Here is a 24099-nt window from a genome sequence, read left to right on the forward strand (position 1 = left end):
TTACCATCTAGGTCATTGATCTGAACTTTTTTTTTTTTCTTTTGTATTTCTCATAGGGCTCAATTAGTTGTTTGAATTTTAAAATATATTTTTTAAAAATTGAGAAATTGATTGAATAATTTTGAACAGGCATATACTTCATACTTCACAAAAGCTCTCAAAAGTCTCTCAAATGTATTGATTTATTGGTTTCTAATGAATTTATTACATTCCATTATTTGGCAGATGAAAATAAAAATAAATGTGTTTTAAACTATAAACAAACCCTATTAAATCCCTAAAATAAATTTTATTTTTTTACTCTTAATATATCATCAAAAAATTACCTTGATCGAGCACGAATCTTGATCCAAAATCAAGTTGAAAGCTTCAAGAATTAAAATTGAGACCATATGAACTCTGATTTCTGCAAACTTATAGTCGAGTTTTGCGTCTCGGAATCACAAATCCAACGACACAAAAATCAACTCAATCCGAGCCCAAATGAGTCCAAATCAAGGACCCAAAAGCACTGTTGGAAGGTTCGAACCACAATTTGGATTAACAAATGGTTTCCAAACGTGACATGCTTATAGTCAAATCGAGCAGCTCAACGAGACAAATCAAACGACCCCAAGATCGCCGAATTCTGATATCATTAAGACCTTCAAATGTATGTCGAACAGTTCACGATCAAGGGAATCAAGATCGGCCGTCCATCCGAACCACTCCCAATTTACCCTGGATCTTCCATTTATTTACAAGACATGCCACTCAAGAATTCTATAAATAGAACCTCATTTCCTCTTGAAAGGGGGGGGGGGAGCCAAGAGAGAAGAAGGAAGAGGAGGAAGAAAGCTCCAGCAGCCTAGCTCCTCCGCTGGACCACCGCCAAATGCCGTTGCTCTGCCGGACCACCACCTAAGGCCTCACCTCCGCTGGACCACCACTTGAGACCCTCACCTCCGCCGGACCACGGCCTGGCATCGTTGCTCTGTCGGACCACCACTTGAGGCCCTTACATTCCTTGACCACCGCTAAACCATCACTTGAGTCCCTCACCTCCGCCGGACCACCGTCTGATGTCGTTGCTCCACCGGACTACCAGTTAAGGCCCTATGCTCCACCAGACCACCACCTGAGGGCCGGAATTCTGCCGGACCACCATCTGAGGGCCGGACTTCTGTCAGACCACCGCTTGAGGCCTTGTGCTCCATCAGAACGTCACATAAGGCCTAGACTTTTGCCATACCACTACTTGAGACCTTGTGCTCCACCATAACATCACCTGAGGCTCGAACTTCCGACGGACCACTACTTGAGGCCTTGAGTTCCACCAGGCCACCACTTGATGCCCAGAGTTCTCCCAGAAAATTGTAGACCTCAATCAGTAGAAAACGATCTTTCTAACCCTTGTCTCCTGCCAACTACGATCCTTCCGACCTCCATTACCAGACAATGGTCTTTCCGGTCTCCATCCTATCGACTGTGGTCGTGCCGACCAAACATACATGTCTATATTATAACTCCCACCATATAATGTGCTCTATATGATGTACATTTGTATCATCAAGCCAAGGCATTCTCCCAAGGAAGGGTCTCATTTGTAATCGACAACAAATACTAGTGGATTCATTCAAACTGAGCCAGGCCCCGTGGTTTTTCCCCCTTTTCAGGGGTTTCCACATAAAAACTCTGGTGTCTCTTATGAATGATACACCATCTGACTTTTCTGATTATGTGCTGGATCTTCGTACAATGCTGAGACGTTAAACTTCATATTTCTCTACCGTCGCGAATATTATAGGACGCAACAACTCTCAAAATCTATTGCTCGTTAAAATATATTTGATATCTATAAACAACCAAATGAGCCCCAAGGCATGTTTTCTATCTATATACAATCAAATGAACTCTAAGATAATTTGAGTTTGGTTGTATGTTGCAAAGCATTAGCTTGTTCAAATATTAATATTTAAACACTTGTAGAGATGAGGCAAGCAATGATGGTGATACTAGCGACATATAAGAGAGATATCAATGATGATTAAAGATTTTGCTAGTGATGGTTTTTGCATAAGAAAGAAAGAAAAAGAAGTTTCAACATATATAAGACAAAACAAATGAGAAGGAACAACTCTTGTGGCTTAACGCAACCCCGCCTATAGATCATCCATCAATTATTTATTGATGCTAATGAGAATTACTCTTCCCAACCACTTTCGAACTTTCTTTCATTTTCCATCACCAGACTTATGTCCGACTCTCCAATTTATTGTAATTCCACATCAAGCTTTGTAATTCATTCAAATTTAGTGGAACTTTCTCATATGGGCCAAACCTATGGTTTTTCCTTTCTTGGTTTTCCTCATAAAAAACTTATTGTATTTTTCTCTCTCTCAATTATATATCAGATATATGTAAATTGCTAAGACGCTTTATGCTCTTATTATACTATTATGTATATTCTTGCTCGCAACAATTACAAATAATCCTTCTACATCATATTAATATTTTCATTAAATTATAGATGGTCCATTGATTAAAAAAAACATTTGTTGATCATATCACTTGTTATTTGATGTTGTAGTGGTTAGTATCTATAGCTAGGGCTGCAAACGAACCGAGCTGAGCCGAGTATGTAAGTGTTCATGTTTGTGTTCATTTAATATCAGGTTGTTCAAGCTTGGTTCAGGTTTGTTCGAGCTTTATTATTTGTGTTCATGTTTGATTCATTTAAATTAATGAGTGTGCAATACAGAGCAAATCCTGAGCAAATACTGAGTTGTACCGAGTTTTTTCTAGCAATACCGAGCAAGTACCTAGCAATATCGAGCAAATCTCTAGCAATACTGAGCAAATCCTGAGCAAATACCAAGTTGTACCAAGTTGTACTGAGTTGTAGAAAAACTCGGCACAACTCGGTATTTGTATGGTTTTGATCTTCACATAGCGGTATTTCTCGTTTTTGTAAAGCAATACCGAGCAAATACCGATCAATACCAAGAAAATCACGAACATAGCATTCCCGAGTTCCGCTACGGATTAAGTCGTCGGGCCACGTAACGACATGTTATTGGCGGCCAAATGTAGCTCTGCGTGCCGTCAGAGGACGTAATAATTGTTGCCCTCGAAAAGATTTGCCATTGAATATGGGCATCTCCACCCGCCATGATCCACGCCGTCGGATGTAGAATTTGGTGCCCCTCTTGCGAAAGTCACGTGATCGATGGCTGCCGAGGTAGCTTAAACGGAGAACCCTAGTCACTCCACTAGTTCATTGCAGCGCCGCTCGCTCCCGACCAACGGATTCCTCCAGGAACGAGCTGTGTTCTTTTTGATAAAACAAGGCGGGAGAAAAGCGAAGGCGTCGCAACTTTCTCTTATATCTGAAGAGTGTTTCGATTAGACCGGAGCCAGACGAGCTTCTTATCGCATGGCTCAGCTGCGAGCTCTTTCTTCATGCTCCGTCCCTCAAATCTCCTTCAATGGAATCAAGAAATCCCGTATCTATTCTCTTCCTCTTCTAAATTTCCCTGCTTTTGCTTTCTGGTTGTGTTAATGTTGTTCTGTGCGCCTGTTGATTAAGAACTTCATGCATATGTAATGTGATGGTTGATTCTTTTCAATTTTTTTTTCTTTCTTTTTTTTTTTCCTGAGAGAGGTTTCCCTGTTTGGTCTGCAGACGGGTTCCAGAGCTGTGAAAATAATGGCCTAAAAACGTTCAGTTTTTGTCAGAAGGTATTGGATATCAAGGGATCAGCATTTATTGTGCTTATGGTTATTCAAGGAACTTCATCTGTTTTATTGTTCATATTGTGTTTGTATCTTGCCAGATAGGTTTTGCATCCAGTGGCTTCTGTGGAGGCCATCCAACCATTCAGCATGGTACATGCAAAAAATCCAATTCTCGTGTGCATGGTAAGTAAGCTAATTTTTCTCCATTTGATTTCTTGTTCTATTGAGAAGTGCTCTATTCCCTGTATAGGTAGGAGTAACATAGAAATTTATAAAAAAGATGAACAATTCTAGTGAGGACATATTGTAGGGATGGGGAAAAATGAATGTGGAGTAAAGCCGACACCAAATAATTGAGATAAGGCTAATGATGATATATGCTTGTAAAGTGAATTGTCATTGTACAAAAGGCTTTGTAATTTTGTTATTAATATTTGCCTTGCAGTTTTCCTTCTAAACTTTGATTCTTAATGACTCCACATTAATCGAATCTTATTTCATTTATAAACATTTCTATTATGCTATTTTATTTGTTGACATTTTTCTATTTTTCTAGTGTATATAGATATATATGCATCTAGAAATTTATTCTAGTGATTGTCCAATTTATAATGTTGGGGGTGTAGTACTGAACACATAGGTTATTATTATAGGCTTAAAGGTTTTGTATTTTTTATTATTAACAATTGAAGGATGGTGTTGCAAACCTAAGTGCCTAACTAGGTAAACTAATTAAATTGGAGATTAATACTTTGTTTGAGAGGACTTTTTGACTGTTTTTATGGTTGAAGTTGCAGCTAATAAAAAAAATGTGAATTTGGATGACAAATTTTTTTTAAAAAATTCTCTTAAGAAGTTTTTTTTTTTTGAAACCATATTTAAAACTATGGTTGAGAAAGAAGCTTTTAAAAGCAAAAATCTAACAAGAACAACATCAAGCCTTTATCCCACATTGTGGGGTTGGCTACATGAATTCTTTTTCTCCTTCTCCCTTGTATCCTATTAAGAGTCAAATTCTCATTTAAATCTACTAAAAAATATTATTTCTAATTCTTTCTAACCAAGCTTTTTTAGGTCTACCTCTACCTTTCTTAGCATAGGCTATATCTAATACATCTACACTCCTAACCGGGTCATCAGAAGGCCGACATTTTATTTGACCAAACCATCTAAGGCGTCTCTCTAATCTTATTTCCCAATTGAGCTACTCCAACCTTTTCATGTATATACCCGTTTCAGATTATCTCTAAGAGTAAAGCCACTCGTCCAACTGAGCATCCTCATCTCTGCAACACTTAACTTAATTTTATGCTTCTCTTTTAATGGCCAACATTTGAGCCATAAAGCATCACATGTATCACCACCATTTTATAGAATTTTCCCTTAAGTTTGAGAGTTACTTTTCTATCACACAGCATGCTATATGCATTCATGTCATGATTATTCGATAGATTTTACGCTGACTGTCGACTACCTAATGTCATCCTCTACTTTTCTCATTCAAGGCCTGAGACCTAGCAACGACAGTGTTTGACCAAAGCATAAATTGCCCATACAAACCTAAACCAATTGTAGATATAAATAGACATTTTCGTATTTTCCTAAAACTCCAAAAATCTTTGAGGAAGAAGAGACTAGGCATTTAGATGATGTACATGATCTAGGTATTGGGGGAGAGGGAGCAGAATAGTAAATGACATGACAAGACAACATTACTAAAGCATTTCAGGTTTTGGTTGACCCAATAAATATTTGGGTCAAGTTCATGTTGACTCGCAAACCGGAAATCGACTCAAAATTGACTTTATTATTGGGTTAAACAACTTGTGTTGATATAAAAAATTGAATGAGCTATATAATGAAGGATTAGATGGGTCGGGTTCGGGGAAAGCATATTCAAGTTTGGGTCAAGCATGTTCAAGTTAGGTGAATTTCGGGCCAAACTCGAGCCTGACCCGCAACTTGAATTCACACTCCTACAGACAAAGCTTGGTTCATTCATTTTTGCAATCCCTAATCCCCCTTAAGGATGGGTATTATAGCATTACAATTTACAAGTCACTTAAAGAACATATGAAAAACCTATTAACTATATAATAGTTAATATTAACTGATAAACTGCTTGTTACATTATTATCTAACATTTCCTTCCCCTTTGCAACAACCTTGCCTGAAAGGTTGAACTAATAGAATTTTTTTTTTTTTTTTTAACTATGGTGAGATTTGATCTAGTTGAGGATTGTTGAATGAATATCAGGTGGTTGTGGAAGGCAAAGGTGGATCTTGTTGTGGGAGGCTTTCAATGGTCAAATCAAGTGAAGATAGGAATTTGGGAGTGGAATTGGGTGAGATCTAGTGGATGGTGGCCGGATCTAGTCAAATTTGAAGGCATTGGCAATTGCAATGGCAGAATCATAGATGGGGTGGGCATATTAGGTGGACTTGATCGTGGGGACGTTTGCCGAAGGATAGGGGCAATGACGTCGACCCAAGGTTTGGAAAATTTGACCACTGGGGGATGTCAAATCTAGGGCGAAAGCTTGGATTTGGGAGATGACGCAAGAGATCAAAGGTGGCACTCAGCGAGAGGTTTAGCAACTGTACCATTGTTGTAAATTTAACTAAAAAAATATTGAAAATAGGGAAAAAAACCAAATATAAGGATAACAAGGAAACTTCAAACATTCTCAGAACTCCAAAAATCATTGAGAAAGAAGAGACCAAGCAATTATAGGATGCCCCCCAAGTCCAAATATCTGTGGGAGAGGGTGCAGCTAAAGCTTAGTTCATTCATTTTCCATTTTCTAACTCCCCCGCAAGTGGGGCATTTATAGCATTATAAGACCCATAAGGAGCTATCAAACACCTATTAACTATGTAATACCTAAAATGAACCCATAAACTACTCATTACATCAATTACCTAACTTTTTTTGTACTTTTTATTAACATTTGAAGGTTAGTCGTTAATACCTATTGAACTTTTGGTATTTGGAGGCTACCATTGGCAAACACTAAAATTCTTTCTACATTTTATGCCTTGTATGTTATGTTGCTCTAATAGGTGGTGTTGTGCAGTTATCCAGAGTATTCTGGCAGATGAAAATGGAAGTCCAACGGGAGCTGTTAAAGATTTTGTTTTGACTAATGAAGAGGCGAATTTGTCGGGAAAGACCGATGCTTATGGTAGCCCAAATGGGAGTGGAAAACGTGGAAAATTGAACAAAGTTGTTTTGGCCTACAGTGGTGGCCTGGATACTTCAGTTATAGTACCATGGCTAAGGTTTCTTTGAATAAATCATTGCTATGTTCCTTTCCACTTAATTGTTGTATGCATTGCCTTTTACATCAAATTTGCATTTAGGTGTAATTTGTATGAATCTAGCGTTCAGTCAAACTAAAATCTACAGAAAAAGTATGCTTTTCACAGTTTTACTCATTGTTACATATTTTGGTAAGCAAGCTGTGCTAAGAAACTCAATTAGTCTATTGGGTTCTCTCATTACCATATTAACATCTTTTAATCATTCATGCTGAAAGTTACCCCTATTAGTAAGGTACCTAAACCTAATTGTATTCCCTATAACGTCCTATACATTTCAGAGAAAAGAAATTGTTATATCTGCAATTATGTTTCTCTGCATTCAAGGAAATGTGAACCTTATCCTTCTTCTGGAGTTCTGGTTATGCACCATCTTAATATGATTAGGCATTTACTGATTGTGAAGGTCCTGTTGCTTTGGTTCTGGTTTGAAAAGAAAACTTCATGACTCCTGCTAATCTATGAAGTTCTTTTTTATTTCATCCTCATTGATTATATAAAAAAAAAAATTATTTCTGAATCTCTGTCAACTATTTTTTGTTTCTGCGATGCTTAAATTTTTGTTTTTCAATCATTCTTATTTGTGGCAATTATGTTTTGGCAGGGAAAACTATGGATGCGAGGTTGTCTGCTTTACTGCTGATGTTGGTCAGGCACGTGAACTAGTCCTTATTAAACTAGTTTCAGTAAATGAGTTATCTTTGTTAGAGCATTATGTGCTTAGTTTGGTTTGGTTTTTTCAGATTTGTTCTATTTCTTGCTTATATGTTTTGTTCGATGCCCGTGCTAAGAAACTTGATCCTAATCATTTTTTTTCTCATCGCTATACATTTTTTGTTTTCCCTTTTTCTGCAAATTCATTTCTTCAGAAATATGTTATTTTACTTGCATGTATTCTGATGGTTATGTGATAGGCTAAGGCTTCATTTGGGACGACTTTTTTATTGCTTTTTAATACATAATTTTTGTTAAAAAATTAAAATTTTTTACTATAACTTTGTTTTAAAAAGCTATAAAAAAGTCATCCCAAGCAAAAGCCTAAACCACTTTGTTTTCAACTATACGAATATGCCATTGAAAGTTAGATTTTCAGAGACATTTGAAAGAATATCACCTGCTTTTATTCTGTGAAAAACATTCTATTAATTGGATGGTTGGTTTCTCCCTTTGACCACTCTGATATTTTGGATTCATGATTATTTACTTTTTTTGCTTGATTCATATGATATTTGGCGTTTGGGGCCTCTACTGTATCATTGTTTTGGAAACTTCTACGTATTTGTTTTGAAAGATGTTATGTATCTTGGTTTCTTTACATATGTAATTCTTAGAATACCATGAACTGATTTATTTCTCCAATGCTAACTTTCTAAAGGGTTTAATGGAGATGGATGGATTGGAAAAAAAAGCAAAAGCAAGTGGTGCAAGCCAACTTATTGTCAAGGATTTGAAGGAGGAATTTGTCAGAGAATACATATTCCCTTGTCTGCGAGCTGGTGCAGTATATGAAAGAAAATACTTGCTTGGTACTTCAATGGCTCGTCCTGTAATTGCCAAGGTTAGGAGCATATTCATGGTTATACTAACCGGAGTTATTTTCTAATCAAACTAATTTTCGTATTTTCGGAAAACCAGTCTTATTTACTCCATTATCTATCGAAGAAGGACAGAACCGACGATGCTATTTTCTCTTACAGGCAATGGTTGATGTTGCTAAAGATGTTGGTGCAGATGCTGTATCACATGGATGCACAGGGAAAGGAAATGATCAGGTTTGTTAATTTATTTCTAATTCTGGAATGTGCATCTTATGCTTGTTTTCTTGCAGCTTATAATCTTTGCTTCACTTTAGGTTCGATTTGAGCTTACTTTCTTTGCTCTGAATCCTGAATTAAAAGTTGTGGCACCCTGGAGGGAGTGGGAAATCCAAGGGAGGGAAGATGCTATTGAATATGCAAAGAAGCACAACATTCCTGTACCTGTTTCCAAAAAGTCAATTTACAGTAGAGATCGAAACCTGTGGCATCTCAGCCATGAAGTAATTACCAAATCTTAATTTTTCTTTACAATGTGATTAAATAATTTCATACAATGTTCCCTTTTCCTCAATATTTTCCTCTCTTGTTAAATTGTTATGCCATCTATTTTTTGGTAACGAGCTTAGTAATTTTTAGTTCCACAAAGTTCAATTATAAAGTTTTAGGATACTATTATTACTATCTATTATCATTATCATTATTTAAGAGTTTTGAGAGCACAGTGAAGGATCTTATTATTATTGTTGAAGTACAATTAGCTCTGAAGAAGATGGATATAGGCAAAACTATGGGTCTTGATGACACACAAATGGATATTTGGAGAGTTATGGATGATATAGTAGAGTAGTTTGATTAACAATTTCTTAGTTGAATACTAATTATTCTGTGCGGACACCATTTGTTGTGTTTTTATTTCTCTTTTGTTATGCTTTTGCAAAAATGAAGTAAAAGTGCAAAAAATATTTAATATTTACTAAATAATTGAATATTTATTGCTCTTTTACTGAGTATTTGTAAAAGCACAGCAAAAAGGACGTAAAAAGTCATTCATAATTGAATATTTGCTGCACTTTTGCAAAAGCGCAGCAAAAGAACAGTAAAAGTACAACAATTTCTGACGGTTCTCTCCGTCCGGTGTCCGCACAGAATAATTTCTCATATATAGAAAGAAAGAAAAAGAATGGGAAAAGATTTCTATAGAAAGGCTATTCCATTTCTGTCGTGGTGGCCTATGGAGATTTTTATTCCTTCAGCTGGAGTTCTAGCTTGACTTCTTCCCAATCACTAGCAGGATTTTTCTGCTATTTGCCTCACTTTTTAACCTTCAAACTCAACCTTCCTGGCTATCAGAAGGGAGCAAACAAAAGGATTGCAAACATTGCTTATGGCGTATATAGCCCACTTTTCTTCAATGGGCAAGCCCTCATTAGGTTAATGCTTTCTCTTTCATTTCCCTAATGAAGGAATGAGCTCCATTTCAATCAACTCGCGAAGCACCATGATGGGTTGCTTCTATATATATATATATATAAACAAGATGACAACCTCAAACCATTGAAGTGAAAAAAATAGAATTGTACTGAAGCGTGCGTCAAATTACTTAATTTTAAATTATGATTCAAATTACAAACTTTATGTTTTTTTTGGGATTACTTTCTTCTTATGCAAAGGGACATTTTTGGATTCTATGTCCTTGCTTATTACCTACAGAAGTATCATGGTTTTTGCTTGAAATATTAATTGTCTTGGAGATTATTCTTTGCACTTAAAAGAGCTATTTTAGTTTTATGTGATAGCAAAATTTTTATAAGTTCGGTTTGGTTGTACTGATTCCTGTTCTATTATTAAGGGAGATATTTTGGAAAACCCAGCAAATGAGCCTAAGAAGGACATGTACGTGCTGACCGTTGATCCTGAAGATGCACCCAATCAACCTGAGTAAATATCCAACACTTCGAGCTCCTTTGCAAATTTGGTTGCTAAATTTTACCTGATCTTTTAAGTTTTAATCACTTCTCTAAGGAGGGCCATCTTCCATGTTATTATTGGTGTGGTAGTTTTGAATATTGTTGATAATCCATATGAATATGGTGTTTTGTGATAAACACCTAATAGTTTTTCTCTTATTCCCACCAATTATATCCCTCTCTTACCCTCTCCAGAAGCATGTCTGTAGTAGTGGTTATGTTGCCTCTAACTGCCATGGTAGAGATGAAATCTCTCTGTATTGCAAGGTTAAGTTTACATACACGAATCCTTCTCATTATGTTTGCTTATTTGGGGTCTTCATGTGATTGGTATGCCATCTCACATCCTCAGTCCCTTCCACTCTCTTCCACTTCCTCTTGCAGTAAGCTCATTGTCGTTTTGTTTGTCCATGCATGTTTATATAGCTGACACAACTTGATTGTATATATCAATATCCTAGTTGCTCTTTCCATCCAATTTGAATTTGGCTCGTAACTTTGTTTGTTAGAGCAATTATTTGTAAATTGTGTTTTGTTATTGATCAATAATAGTGATTATCTCTCTCTCTCTCTCTCTCTCTCTCTCTCTCTCTCTCTCAATCTCATTTCCCTCTTTCTTACAAGATGCTTCACCTCACTTTGTTCATGCATGTCTTTTCTGCCTCTGCACACTTAGCTTGAGCTAAGTGTTATGATTGCTTATTGATCAAGACCATATTTGTTATGATTGCTTATTTGAAGGTTCATTTATTTATGATTGCTTATTGATCAAGACCATCTTTGTTGACATCTGCAGGTACGTCGAAATCGGTATAGTGTCAGGCATACCGGTCTCCGTCAACGGCAAGGAACTCTCTCCCGCTTCTCTTCTTTCAGAACTAAATGAAATAGGCGGGAGACATGGTATTGGTAGAGTGGACATGGTTGAGAACCGACTCGTCGGCATGAAGAGCCGCGGCGTCTATGAGACTCCGGGTGGCACCATTATGTACGTAGCTGCCCGAGAACTGGAATCCCTGACACTCGACCGAGAGACCATTCAAATGAAAGATACGATCGCTCTCAAGTACGCCGAGCTAGTATATGCTGGCAGGTGGTTCGATCCCCTTCGAGAGTCGATGGACGCTTTCATGGAGAAGATAACCGAGACCACAACAGGTTCAGTTACCTTGAAATTGTACAAAGGGTCTGTGACGGTCGCCTCGCGGAAGAGCCCGCAGAGCTTGTACAGGGAGGACATCTCATCTTTTGAGACAGGCAGTATCTACAACCAGGCTGATGCAGCTGGCTTCATTCAGCTCTATGGGTTGCCCATAAGAGTGAGAGCAATGCTTGAGAAGGGTGTCTGAAAATCACAAGGGCTAGACGCTTTTGCTGGAATGCTTGATGAGCACAAGAGTTTAATCTTTAGATGTTTTTGGTTGTGAGGCTTGGCATACTAGTTGGTGATATTACTAATTATGCCACTCTAAACTAAGCATAATTAGCTATTTTATTTATTCTGTTTAGTTGTTTATTTTTTCATGAGAATAAAGAATGGTTTGCCAAATGACTCCAACAGCAAAGATCAACAAAATGGATTTCCATGGTTTTTGTCCTGTCAAAGGTTTCATTTGGTATAAGCTTTCGTATTGCTTTTTATGAACGTGAAATTTTTGTACTAACAAGCTGTTTTACAAAGCAATAAAAAACCGTATAAAACAAGGGAAATTATTTTGTGAGGAGATCGGATGCAGAACGTTCTCCAGAGATCAACCTGAATGTGTCACGTCAGTGGTACCGAGCTGCGGTACCAAGCATTATTGAGTTACGGTACCAAGCGAATGGGTGATATGGTACATTTTGGTTGGTTGGTATATGGAAAGCAGCCGGTGTCCGCACAAAATTGAGGAAGCAGAAAATAGGTTCAAATTAATATTTTTTCATTATTCATTCATTTAAATATTAGGCCTTGGGTCATGGAATTGAAATCGCTTGCAGCTTGTGAGATGGCTAACGTTACATGGTGCAGCTTTTTAATTCAAAAATTTATAATTTAATAAAATTTTGAATTAAAAAGTTGTTTTAGAAAGCAATAAGAAAATTATTTTAAATAAAATCTTAATTTTAAATTGCTTTGGATCTTAACAGTAACCATGATAGGACCTGGCTTTTCAAGTATGCAACGAATTAATCTACTCTACTTGGCCCAACTATTTATTGACTTCCATAACTTATGCTTCTTTGATTGTTGGTGGAATTAGCTCTAAGATAGTGCTTCCATTAGGATTTCCCATCTTAGACAAAGTGGTCTTACTTAGCCAAGATCAACTTAGGCTTCATTTGGGACGATTTTTTTACTGCTGCTTAAAACAGCGTTTTATTACAAAAATTAAAAATTTTATGTTAAAATCTCTTTATAGAAGCAGTAAGAAAGCCGTCCCAAACGAAACCTTAAATAGATGATCACCAATAATATTAACAAGGTATGACTTCAATAGTCTCCAAACTATAAAAGCATTACAATATAACAATATAATCTATCAACTGTAATGAAAGTGGTCTTCTCACTATCCTTAGGATATATTTTTATTTACAGATACCTAGAAAAAACATACATAAAACTCATTATGGGGTAGCAGATTGTAGAGTCGACTAAAGAGTTAAGGGCATCTCCAGCCGAAAACCCCATTTTCAACTGCAAAATAAAGCAAAACTCCAAAATGCGGTAATTCTACTCCAATCGAACTCCATTTTGCAGGCTTCGTCGTCTCGTTTATGCGGTAACCGTCTTTCTCCATTTCGCAGGCAAATCCCATTGACACTTAAAAATTTAGTTGGTGAATAGTGCGACGCCAATATCACTTGCGATGAAATAGCGGCAAAATTGCCGCTCGGTTGGAGCGACGGAAGAACGGCAAACAATTGTTTGTCGTTCCATTGGAGTAAATTCTCTTAGCTTACCAACTTTTATCAGGTCTACATTAATATGTTTGTTGGCGAGTTTCAATAACTATGCCAAAGCCCTCAACTATTACAAGTTGAGTGTATGTCTAAGAGGTTCCTCATAGTGGCTAGGGCCACAATGAACTCTTAATCCTTCATATCCAAGATCTACTTCAAGAGCTAAGTAATGACCCCCCTCAAAGACTCACTGAGTTCTTACCTCAAAGCCTACGAATTCTTTAGCATCCTTTGCATGCTGCAAGCAGAGTTAAGAAAATCCTCTTCAACTCGACGAATGAAGCGATTATCATGAGTGAAAGATGCAAGAGCCACCGCAAGGGTAGTTCCCTGTAAGTGGTAAAAAATAATCTATACTTTAATGCTTCATTAATGTCTAGCAATGAGATGTCTAACTCAAAATAGGTGATATGGTTGAATAAATCCATCTTCCCCTTGTACAAATCTAAGTGAGAAATCTTGAACTTTATTGAAAGATTTGTTTCAACAATCCCTCTTGAGAAAGCATTTGTATGCAATGACTTCCTATTCATGCCTACCTTTCTTATTGACGAAGAGTCGAGATCAACTTATAACTGTCCGAGTGATAAGTTTCATCAACCACAAAGTATAGGTTAATTCTCTCGCACCAAAGAGTCTTCTTCTGACAACAAAATCAGAGGATCCTATTATCTGCTCCCCTTTAAAAAGTGGTCCTCATAATTTGCTCCAATGCTCACTTAGTCATTCATGCAATCCTCTCTTTAAATTTAGCAAACTGGCTTATCATAACTAATTCATAGTTGTTCTCCATGGTCACAAATTCTTTTCCACCTATATGTTGCTGATTTACCTCAGGAATTGCTCCATGCTCATAACACATTTTAGAATGTTGAATAAAAAATTATTCATGAATCCCACAAACAACAACAACATCAAGCCTTTGTCCCACTACGTGGGGTCGGCTACATGAATCATTTTTCTCCATTATGTCATATTAAAGGTCAAATTATTGTTTAAATCTAATAAAGAAAGGTCATTCCTAATATTTTAAAACCAAGTCTTTTTAGGTCTGCCTCTACCTTTCTTAACATAAGTCAAATCTAATACCTCTACTCTCCTAACCGGGTCATTAGAAGGCCGCCGTTTTATGTGACCGAACCATCTAAGGCGACTCTCTCTAATCTTATCTGCCGGCATGAATCCAAATTGATTTTGAGAAATATTAGTATCACGCCGCAACCTATGCTCCATAACTCGCTCCCATAGTTTTAAAGTATGACACATTAACTTAATTCCTCTATAATTCGCACAATATTGTGCATCACCTTTATTCTTAAAAATAGGAATTAACACTCATTCTTCACTCATCTGGCATCTTTTTTTTTCTTCAAAATAGTATTAAAAAGTTTAGTAAGTCAAGAAATTTCTTCATCTCCTAAGCATTTCCACACCTCTATTGGAATATCATCAGGTCAAACAGCTTTTCCACCCTTCATTTTCTTTAAAGTCTCTATAACTTCAATTTTACTAATACGCCGATAAAAACAGCTACACTAAAAATATTGAGCAAAAAGAAATCACAAAAATGATTACCGAAAAAAATTTAGTGAAAATTTATGAATTTTTTATTCAAAATGAGCTTGAGCAAAAAAATAAAAAAAAAAGTTAAATTAGCTCATCCCTGACCATCTATTTGTAGATTTTGATTGGAGCTCCAACTTTATAAAATTGGCTACATACATGACCGTACAAAAAAAAGGAAAAAATCCAAGTATAATATAGCTCAATTTGAATACCCAATTGAAGAAGCCGTTAACCAAACTAATAAGAATTCCATGGCTTGGCATACAAAGGTGGATGAATAATTGAAAGCCAAACACTAATTTTCATTATAAAGAAAGTGATCCAGTTGAAGAGTCACTTAGGCTAACTTGATAGATCATACTCGTCTTCTTAGGGCATCTCCAACCGAAAACTCCATTTTTCACTTTATAATGACAGAAAACTTCAAAATGCTGCAATTCATCTCCAATGGAACTCCATTTCTCTTCTTTCTCGCGCTCTCTTGTTTCCCGCCTTTCCAGCGAAGCGAAAAAATAGAACGATTTTTTTTGTGTACGTGATATTGGCGTCGGACTGTTCATCCGCATGCCATTGGCGTATTTTTTGGCAATCCATTGGAGCAAAAAGCCACTCCATACACGCGACTGCAGTTCGGCTGGAGAAGCTCTTAGGACAAGTTCATAACTCATAGTCATCGGTTTTGGTTAAATTTATTTATAGACTTGGCGAGTTCTCTTGATATGAGATTGCCTAGATTAAGTTGGCTTAGCTTGAACCCAATTTTTCGAATATTTGACTGTACATAAACACAAATTACTAATATCATTGACGCTCATGAATAAAACACCAATATGTTACAATTAATACTCCTATCATCATTAACTATAAGATGATGCTCTTAGTGGAAAGCCTCAAAACTCTAATTTAGGGCCTCCTCGCAGCAGATTTATAATTCTATTTGGCTACTACTTTCTAATTATTTTTTATATTAAAATATTACTTTTTATAACAGCTTTAAAAAAAAGTAAATTTTTACACAACAGCTTTGCAACTACCTCTAAAAAAGCTGCACCAGTCCCACAATTATGAATATTTTTTAGCCTGTTAAGATCTATTTAATCCACAAACTGTTAGAAAAATGAAAATCTTATAAAAATAATAAAAATAATGAAAGGCTAAACCTCCTCTAATTCGATCGTTTTCAGCAAAATTGCATACAAACTATACACTAACAAAAGAAAATTGTCAAAAAAAAAAAAAAAAACTCCAGCCTCTCCAGAAGAGACATTAGCCCCAGGCACACTAACCTTGTCCTGCAAAGAGGCTCTTCTTCCAACTTGTGGAAGAAAAATTAGAATCCAGATCATACAGTCAATTTCTGCGACAATCTGGCTGCATGAATTGGCTGTAGATGAAGAGCAGCTAAAAGACCTCGCCAGGTCTCCCCGGGCGCGCCGGTGACATGGAAGTCAAGGAGCTTCTTCTGCTGCCTGTAGTAATCTTCCAGTTGTTTGTTCTGAAGATGATAAGCAGTTCTTTAGTAAAAAAAAAGTTTGAATTTGAAATTTTTGTACTTAAAATTGGTTCATAAAGTAGTGAGAAAGCTATCCCAAACGAAGCCTAACATTAAGCAAGTGATTATATACAAACATGAACTTCTTAGCAAATATCGAATATACTCATGAGTGTAAACTTGGAACTTCTGTAAAGGGTTAAATATATTTCTGAATGTGAGCATGAACATCTTATAGAAATAAAGTGTATTCCTAAATGTAAAATTGAGCAAATTATGCTACTATAATTACTGAATTAATCAACTCATAATGAAGTGGGTATCAAATTTATCACTAATATTCTTGGTCTTGTGAAACGAATACATAAAAAAATCCTTATGTAGTTAGTCACATTGCAATAGGCCTTTTAAAAAATTATTAAAAAATAAATTTGAAATTTTATCTACTAAAACTTAAAAGTGCACAACTCATCATATTAATATTTAAGCCATTTAGATTAATTATTAACAGATTATAATCATATCATATTTGTGTAGTTTATCCTACTTTAAAATTTCATCATCACATTCTCCTTAAAGAATTAATTTTACTCTTTAATGGTATCCCTTTATATCATATTAGCATATTTAATAGAAATATAAGGGTTTGCACACGTCCAAAAATGCAAAACAAGAGCATTGAGGCGAGTATATTAATATTTCACTTTTTTATATTAATTTAGGCTTCGTTTGGGATAGCTTTCTTACGCTTCTTAAAGCTGCTTTCTAGTATAAAAATTTTAATTTCTGTACTAGAAAGCTACTTTAAAAAGCAGTAAAAAAACGGTCCCAAACGAAGTCTTAGTTCTCTTGAATTCATGATTTATCTGAACTACTTTGTAGTGATATGACTATGAAAATGGCATGGGTTATAAACTATTTTGATTCTTTTTATCGATTTGGTTTTCCAACTCTCATAGAATTCCCTAATTCAGTTGTTTTAGAAAAACTGTTTTAGCATGTTGGTCAATTGCTTCAATCCATGTATGCAATTTGGCAATGTAGTTGGGAAGTGTTGAGAAACTAATAATTTTGGATCTTTTATAACTAAAATATTTAGTTTGTGCATACTGAAATTAAAAAAATTCTCTCATGCTATTGGACATAAATTCTTTATGCGCAATTTACGTGCTACTCAAGTGAGACTTGAATCTTCTTCGAGGACTTTATAATTATTCTTTATGTAAGTTGTGGTTCGTGCTTGAGTATGTGAAACGGACTTGGTCAAATTTGCCATAATTTGAATTTTCTTCTTGTGGTATAAATCCTAATCCTTTTTTTTAGTTTTTATTCAATCTCAAAATTCTCACAAAGTTTTCATTTTTTGAAGAATTTTAAACTATTATTTGGAGTTAAATTTACTTTTTTTTTCTTTTTTTCTTTTTCATCAAAAGGGATGACCTTTCATTAAATTAAAGTTGGTCGTTGCAATTTTTTATCTCTTTAGCATGCTTTTGTTCGTCATCATATCCTACATTTGAATGAAAAACCCTAGAACCTAAGACATCAGGATCACTTATAAAAAAAACGTCATACAATACATTGACGTCTATGGACATTTCATTATCTAAGCTGGAGCTTAGCTAGAGTTCAAATAAAATGTTATAAAATATAAAATCATAAGTATGATATATATATATATATATAAATAAATGAGAATTTAACTCTTAATAGGACACAATGAAAAAAAATCAGTCATTTCTAGTACACCTTCTAACCAAGTTTTTTAGATCTATCTCCAACTTTCCTAACATACTTAACATAGGCCGGATCTAATACATCTACTCTCCTAACTGGATCATCAGAAGGCTGACATTTCAAATAGATAATTTGAAGTAATGCTAACCAGGGAAAAATAAGCGAAGTAAGAAAAGATGTCATATAAAATTTAATCAACTTATATGCTTTCTACGATATTGTCAGCAACTAAATAAAATTCTACATCAGCATTTTAACATTTACAGACGATATCAGAAATGGAACTAAGCAAAAGCAATGAATCATGAAGAAACTAAATATTCTAATGAAATATGTTTTAAATGAATTGTATTTTTTTCCCCTTCAAGTGTACCAACAATAAACATGCAAGTATAGCTCTAATGACAAAACCAAAAACAAATTTGAGATAATAACGAGGAAAAAGAAAGAAGTAAGAAACCAACAAGAGCAGTACTAACAAGTCCACAATAAAGTATTGTTTAGGCATATTATACTTCTCCCAAAGTAGAGGTTCTATGTTTGAATCCTTGCAAAAATAAAGCATTGTTTGGGAAAGTGGAATACCTGCTCAGAATACATTTGCAATTTTTCCAAGCGAGATTTGTCCATATCAAATGCCGCTGAAGTATTCAGTTTGGAATGACTTGTACTTGTGGCTAAACATGGATTGAGACGGGTGGATTGAGGATTGAAGATATCATAAATCTTTCCACACCTTGCACATATGTCATTTCCAGTATGTTTTTTCACCAAACAATCCTCTGCAGGCTTCAAATTTACTACCAAATCAATGTCTGAAATCTCATCAAGGATCTCCTGTGACAAGATACTAGAAATATTAAAAGCAATCATTTTCTGTTACAAATATCACTTGGAAATGTATCAGTGATGTCTACGGGTAGCAAACTTAACATTTCTTTTTAAAGAAAAAGATATGGATTTCAGAATTCAACAAAATACCACTCCATTGACGCACACAATAACTCCCACAAGAAAACAGGTTCCACAGATAGAACATTTATATGAGTTTAAAATCAATCAGAACCTCTGCTAAACCAAAAATTCTTACTTCAGCTTATCAAAAATGTTTTTTTTTTTGTTTTAACTATCAAATGGTTAATCAGTAAAGCATAAAAACACATCATCTCATCCTATACAGGCAAAACAGTTATGGCTAATTTGAAATGGAAACAAAGATGTTGAGACTTACAGCTTGAATACGAGTTCTGGGGATTCCACCAAGAATGAATCCATTCTCGCCTCTGTCATAACCTTCCTCAAGCCGTTTTGATAGCAAACCGAAGATGATATCCTCTGTAACAAGGTTCCCTTCGTTTAGGGCACTTGCAATCTTGCCAATCAAAAGGAAACATAAGATAAGTACAGAATTAAAAAGCTTTGAAATAATAATCGAAGAGAATTAAACTGGAAAGGCTGAAAAACAAAAAAAGTCCTGTAACAGTCAATTTGGAACTCAACATTAACGGACTTCTCTTTGGCAGTTGAGCAATCCAACGTCGTAAGTCCTCAAGGGCATAAAAGGGAAACAAAATAAGTGATGCGATATGTGTACCACGTGATTCTTCAAATAAAAAAAGACACGCAAGCCCTAGATTCCGCCAAATTACAAAGGTAACCTTCGAATACCTAAACTAGGGTTTGAGAACTGTGGAACACACGCGCACACAATAACAAATTTCCAAATCAGCTTCGTCTGCTCCTCTCCTTCTCAATGGAGAACTTATTTTGACAAATGATACTCTCCAAATGTTTCTTTAGAATTTAGAGGGTTCACCTCCTGTTGTCTACCAATCCAACAGTTTTGAATAATCAATATATTTTGCAAGAAAGAAAATCCAATAATTAGAGGAAAACAGTCAAACACCTTAATTTTCACAATAGATTTTAAAATCCATAATCGAGAAATTTGATCTCTAGTCTACAATTCTTGAATAAGAGACTTTACAATCAAAGAATTTAATAAAATTGAAGAAAGCCCTTTAAAATTCACAAAAATAGAAATTTACTTCCAAAATTTATCTATAGAAGAATATAGCATAGATTTCAGAAATTTCATCTCTTGTATGCTAGTACATTAGTCTTAAATAATTTAGAAATTTTACAAGAAAGAATTATCAATAAATAAAGGAAAAACCCTCAATTTTTACAAGCACGGGAAAAAATCAAAAGAATTTCCCATTTACAAAGCCGAACATTCAAATTACAGCAATCCATTAAAACCAAACGGAATAGGCATCAGATTACACTAATCACGGTGGATCGCAAGCTTTTGCTGCAAATAATCCCCACAATAACATATGAGAGAGAGAGAGAGAGAGAGAGAGAGAGAGAGAGAGAGAGAGAGAGAGAGATCGAATGAACCTTAGTATAGAGCGATGAGTGCGGCTGGAGTTCCTGGCGTACGAGGGCTCCCATAGAGATGTAGGGGACGTTGAGGAGCTGCGCGACCCGTGTAGCGTATTCCCTCTTCTGCGCTCCAGCGCTCCCCATGAACACCCAATGCACGCCCCTCTCGTTCATATTCCCCCACTTAGCCGTGGCTGCCATCGGTGGCATCGGCGGCGATCCGTGACTGAAACGATGGTCCTCGTCCCACTCGTCGTATTCGAGCTCGACCGCCGCACCAAACCTCCGGCGGAAAGGTGTGGCGTCCACACATCGAGAAAGCAATCTCGTGGCGGCGGAGATGCTCCGGCGACAGAACGTGAACATGGCGGCGGAATGTTGTATTCTGATATTCTCGCAGTCTGTGATTCAGAAAAATAAGGGTTTGGCTTTGTCGTTAGAGGAGACGCACAGCGAAAGCGAGAAGGGTTTTGGGGTCAGAAGGGCGCTTGGGGGTTATTTTTATAGTGGGCCTGATTGGCTAACCGGACTTCCGCCAGCGAAAATCTCGCCTATTAAATCGGCCCAAGAAACCTAGCCAGTTCTTGGGCTTTGATAGTTTCAAAATTTTCCTAAAAATTTGGAATGTGGCTAATAATTTTAATGAAGAACTAATCTATCTTTAAAATATTTAAAATTTTATTAAAAGAAAATATAATTCATTCAATAAGTTCATTGATTAAAAGAAAATTTTTAATTTCTTTGTTTATATTATTTGCATAGTTTATAATTTAGTTAATTTCTTGGATTAATTAGATTAATTATGTCATATGATTAGACGTCGAGAAAATCATTAATATTATACATATATATTTAACACTTATTTAAGTAATAATTTATTTAAATCACTATTATTTATGTTTAAATATGCACACATAAAATTATTAGGGTTCGTTAAATAATTAGTTTAGCCAGTGTAGTTCAATTTGTTAATTTCAATGAGCTAAATAGTCATAACTAAATTGTTTTTCTTAACTCTTTATAATACACTCAAAGTTAGTTTAAATGATGTCATATTTGTATGATTTGATTGATTAATTGTAAGCGTGTATTTTGTATTCTTTAGATTTCATTTGAGATGATTTTCTAATTGCTTTCTAAAGCTATTTTTTAGTACCAAAAATCTTTAAACTAAAAATTTTTATACTAAAAAGCTGCTTCAAAAAGTAATAAGAAAGCTGTCCAGAATAAAGCCTTAGTTTATTTAATTATATTATGAAAAAGGGCACAATAATTTATATCAATTGAAAAAAATTCTTTTATCATTCCATCTTCTTCAAATTAAACTTTTGACTTCCTAAATATTTCTCCTCACAAATGTAATATTTTGCATCTCATGTTGTTAGTTAAAGTTCTAATAAAATTATTGTTATCCCCCTACTCCCATAAAAAATCTTGTGCAAACTTTTATCTTAGGCCCTAATTCCTATTTTAAAATTTCAAATATAAAATATTTTTATATTCATTAAAAAAGCTAAATGACATATGAGCTAATTTTTAGTATAAGTTGATGTCAAAGTATGTCACGTCATCTTAGGGCTTTATCAAAGTTCAAGCCAAAGCAAGCAATCATGAAGCTTATATTAATGCAATGCTTTATCTTCTAGGAGTGGGAATCAATGGTTAAACATTTGGGATTTTTACATACCTAATACCGAAAACATCACTATTAACTTATCTCACACCTAAACTTGCATATTTACACACCTACCACCTAAAACTTATTCGGCTTTCTAAAATAACATTATGTCTTCCTCTCCGTCAAAACCTTCTTGATACCACTCAAATCGTCCGCTCGGGGCTGTCTATTCGCAAGAAACTCCAAGGTCCGAAACCCATTTTCTTCTCTCTCCCGCCGGTCACCAGCTCTAGCCGACACCGCCGACATGCCCTAGCGGACGGCTCTCCTTCCTTTGCAAGGTGAACTCTCCCCATTCTTCTCTTTTCCTCCTTCCTATTCTTCTCTATATAATCTCTTTTAAAATCTCTTTGATTTTTTTTTTTCGAATTTGCAATTTCTAAATGCAAAATATTTTGGATGATTTGGTTTTTTGCATTTTTTTCATCAATGTTTTAGTTATGGCATTTTCATCTTAGATAACTATTGTATATCAGTTGTTCGATAAAATGCCACTAGATCCATATATATATTTGTTTAGTCCATATTGAGGCGGCTGAATTAAAATCCGTGCAATCCACATTCGGACTAAATATCTTTATTGAACACATGATTTTGTGAAAATATAGAAAAAAAATGAAAAACAAATTTGTAGATATTTGACAGACCTATATAGTTCTGTGGTGAGATGGAAATATATAATTTTGCCTAAAATGTTAACCTATTTGATTTATGGTTATCAGGTTGGTTTTTTGTATAATAAATGTAGTAGCAAGTAGCAAGTAAGCGAAGAATCCATACTGACAAAATCAACATAATCAACTAAAACCTGCAAGTTGTAATTACATAACCAGTAATTGGTTTTCTTTCTAGTATATGATTTAGTTGACTACTACCTTTGTTGATTGTAGTAATTGAGGATTTCTGACATGAGTTCGAGCCGCTTGACACCATCAACGAGAAGCCTAGACAATCCAATATATTGTCATTGCAATCTGTAATGTTAAATATATACTTACTACAAAGCTTATAATCGCAGAAGAAAAATCTATAGATGCCACCGAAACAGATTGGAATATGATTGTAAATTTTTTAAGTGGTTTGATGAAGAAAATGATGAACTAGAAGATATGAATCGCTTAAGGAGTGCAAATGCATCAGAAGTTCATTCCAAGCATGCAGTCTGAGTTACATTTGAATCACTTCAAATAAAATTCTTGTTGGTTATCCTGATTTTGCTTGTTGCTATTGTTGTTGCCGTCAATTCTCTATCGAAGACTTCTAATTGCAAATGAATGTAACTTAGAATGTTACATAAGAAACTTTTGTGTCTTATGTTTTAATGAAAAGAAGTTAAAGTTCTATCATTATTTGTATATGATTTTATTACTAAATATAAAAGTTGAACTTCTGTTGTGAATTATAAGTTGAAGTTCTATTGTCATTTTTTGTACCACCAATCGTTTTATGCTTAAAAATTTTAGTAAGCTTTCATTATGAAAAGGTCACCTCGATGAGTGCAAAACTGTCTCGATAATATCTCTTGTTGAATCCAAGTATTCTGTTATGAAAGTTAGCGTGCATTATTGCTTACAAATACATGTGATATTGATGAAGAAAGAAGGAATGTTGCGGTCAAGAAGATTCATCAATCTGCTATCATGATAGATTTTATAAATTAGCGATTGTTTGATTGTTGCTGTATTTTATCTTAATGTATTCTAATAGTTCTGCATTTCCGTGTAGCCTGCAAGTTCGTTTCCTATTTTTGTT

The 24099-nt window shown here is 35.2% G+C and overlaps 2 protein-coding genes across 2 annotated transcripts; one reads left to right on the forward strand and one right to left on the reverse strand.

Moving 5' to 3' along the window:
* Positions 1-3158: 3158 nt before the first annotated feature.
* On the forward strand, positions 3159-12127 carry LOC110109776 (argininosuccinate synthase, chloroplastic). The gene is made up of 10 exons (XM_020840975.2): positions 3159-3485; positions 3665-3720; positions 3816-3900; positions 6795-6999; positions 7643-7691; positions 8414-8596; positions 8736-8810; positions 8891-9076; positions 10426-10514; positions 11340-12127. Exons 1-10 carry the CDS (start codon positions 3416-3418, stop codon positions 11890-11892), a joined length of 1551 nt encoding a protein of 516 aa, XP_020696634.1. The 5' UTR covers positions 3159-3415; the 3' UTR covers positions 11893-12127.
* Positions 12128-16165: 4038 nt separating this feature from the next.
* On the reverse strand, positions 16166-21129 carry LOC110109779 (probable adenylate kinase 7, mitochondrial). The gene is made up of 4 exons (XM_020840978.2): positions 20685-21129; positions 19513-19653; positions 18867-19118; positions 16166-16547 (listed from the first exon to the last, which is right to left on the reverse strand). Exons 1-4 carry the CDS (start codon positions 21033-21035, stop codon positions 16395-16397), a joined length of 897 nt encoding a protein of 298 aa, XP_020696637.1. The 5' UTR covers positions 21036-21129; the 3' UTR covers positions 16166-16394.
* Positions 21130-24099: the final 2970 nt, after the last annotated feature.

Source organism: Dendrobium catenatum, unplaced genomic scaffold (assembly GCF_001605985.2).
Source record: "Dendrobium catenatum unplaced genomic scaffold, ASM160598v2 fragScaff_scaffold_1116, whole genome shotgun sequence".
In the NCBI taxonomy this organism is placed as follows: Eukaryota; Viridiplantae; Streptophyta; class Magnoliopsida; order Asparagales; family Orchidaceae; genus Dendrobium; species Dendrobium catenatum.

Excerpts from the sequence above, each read along its gene's own strand:
- LOC110109776 (XM_020840975.2), top strand. The coding sequence starts at position 3,416 with ATGGCTCAGCTGCGAGCTCTTTCTTCATGCTCCGTCCCTCAAATCTCC. Across the intron at positions 3,486-3,664 it reads CAATGGAATCAAGAAATCCC|ACGGGTTCCAGAGCTGTGAA; the intron begins GTATCTATTCTC and ends TTTGGTCTGCAG. Across the intron at positions 9,077-10,425 it reads TGTGGCATCTCAGCCATGAA|GGAGATATTTTGGAAAACCC; the intron begins GTAATTACCAAA and ends TCTATTATTAAG.
- LOC110109779 (XM_020840978.2), bottom strand. The coding sequence starts at position 21,035 with ATGTTCACGTTCTGTCGCCGGAGCATCTCCGCCGCCACGAGATTGCTT. Across the intron at positions 19,119-19,512 it reads CCAGAACTCGTATTCAAGCT|GAGATCCTTGATGAGATTTC; the intron begins GTAAGTCTCAAC and ends ATCTTGTCACAG. Across the intron at positions 16,548-18,866 it reads TGCAAATGTATTCTGAGCAG|AACAAACAACTGGAAGATTA; the intron begins GTATTCCACTTT and ends TATCATCTTCAG.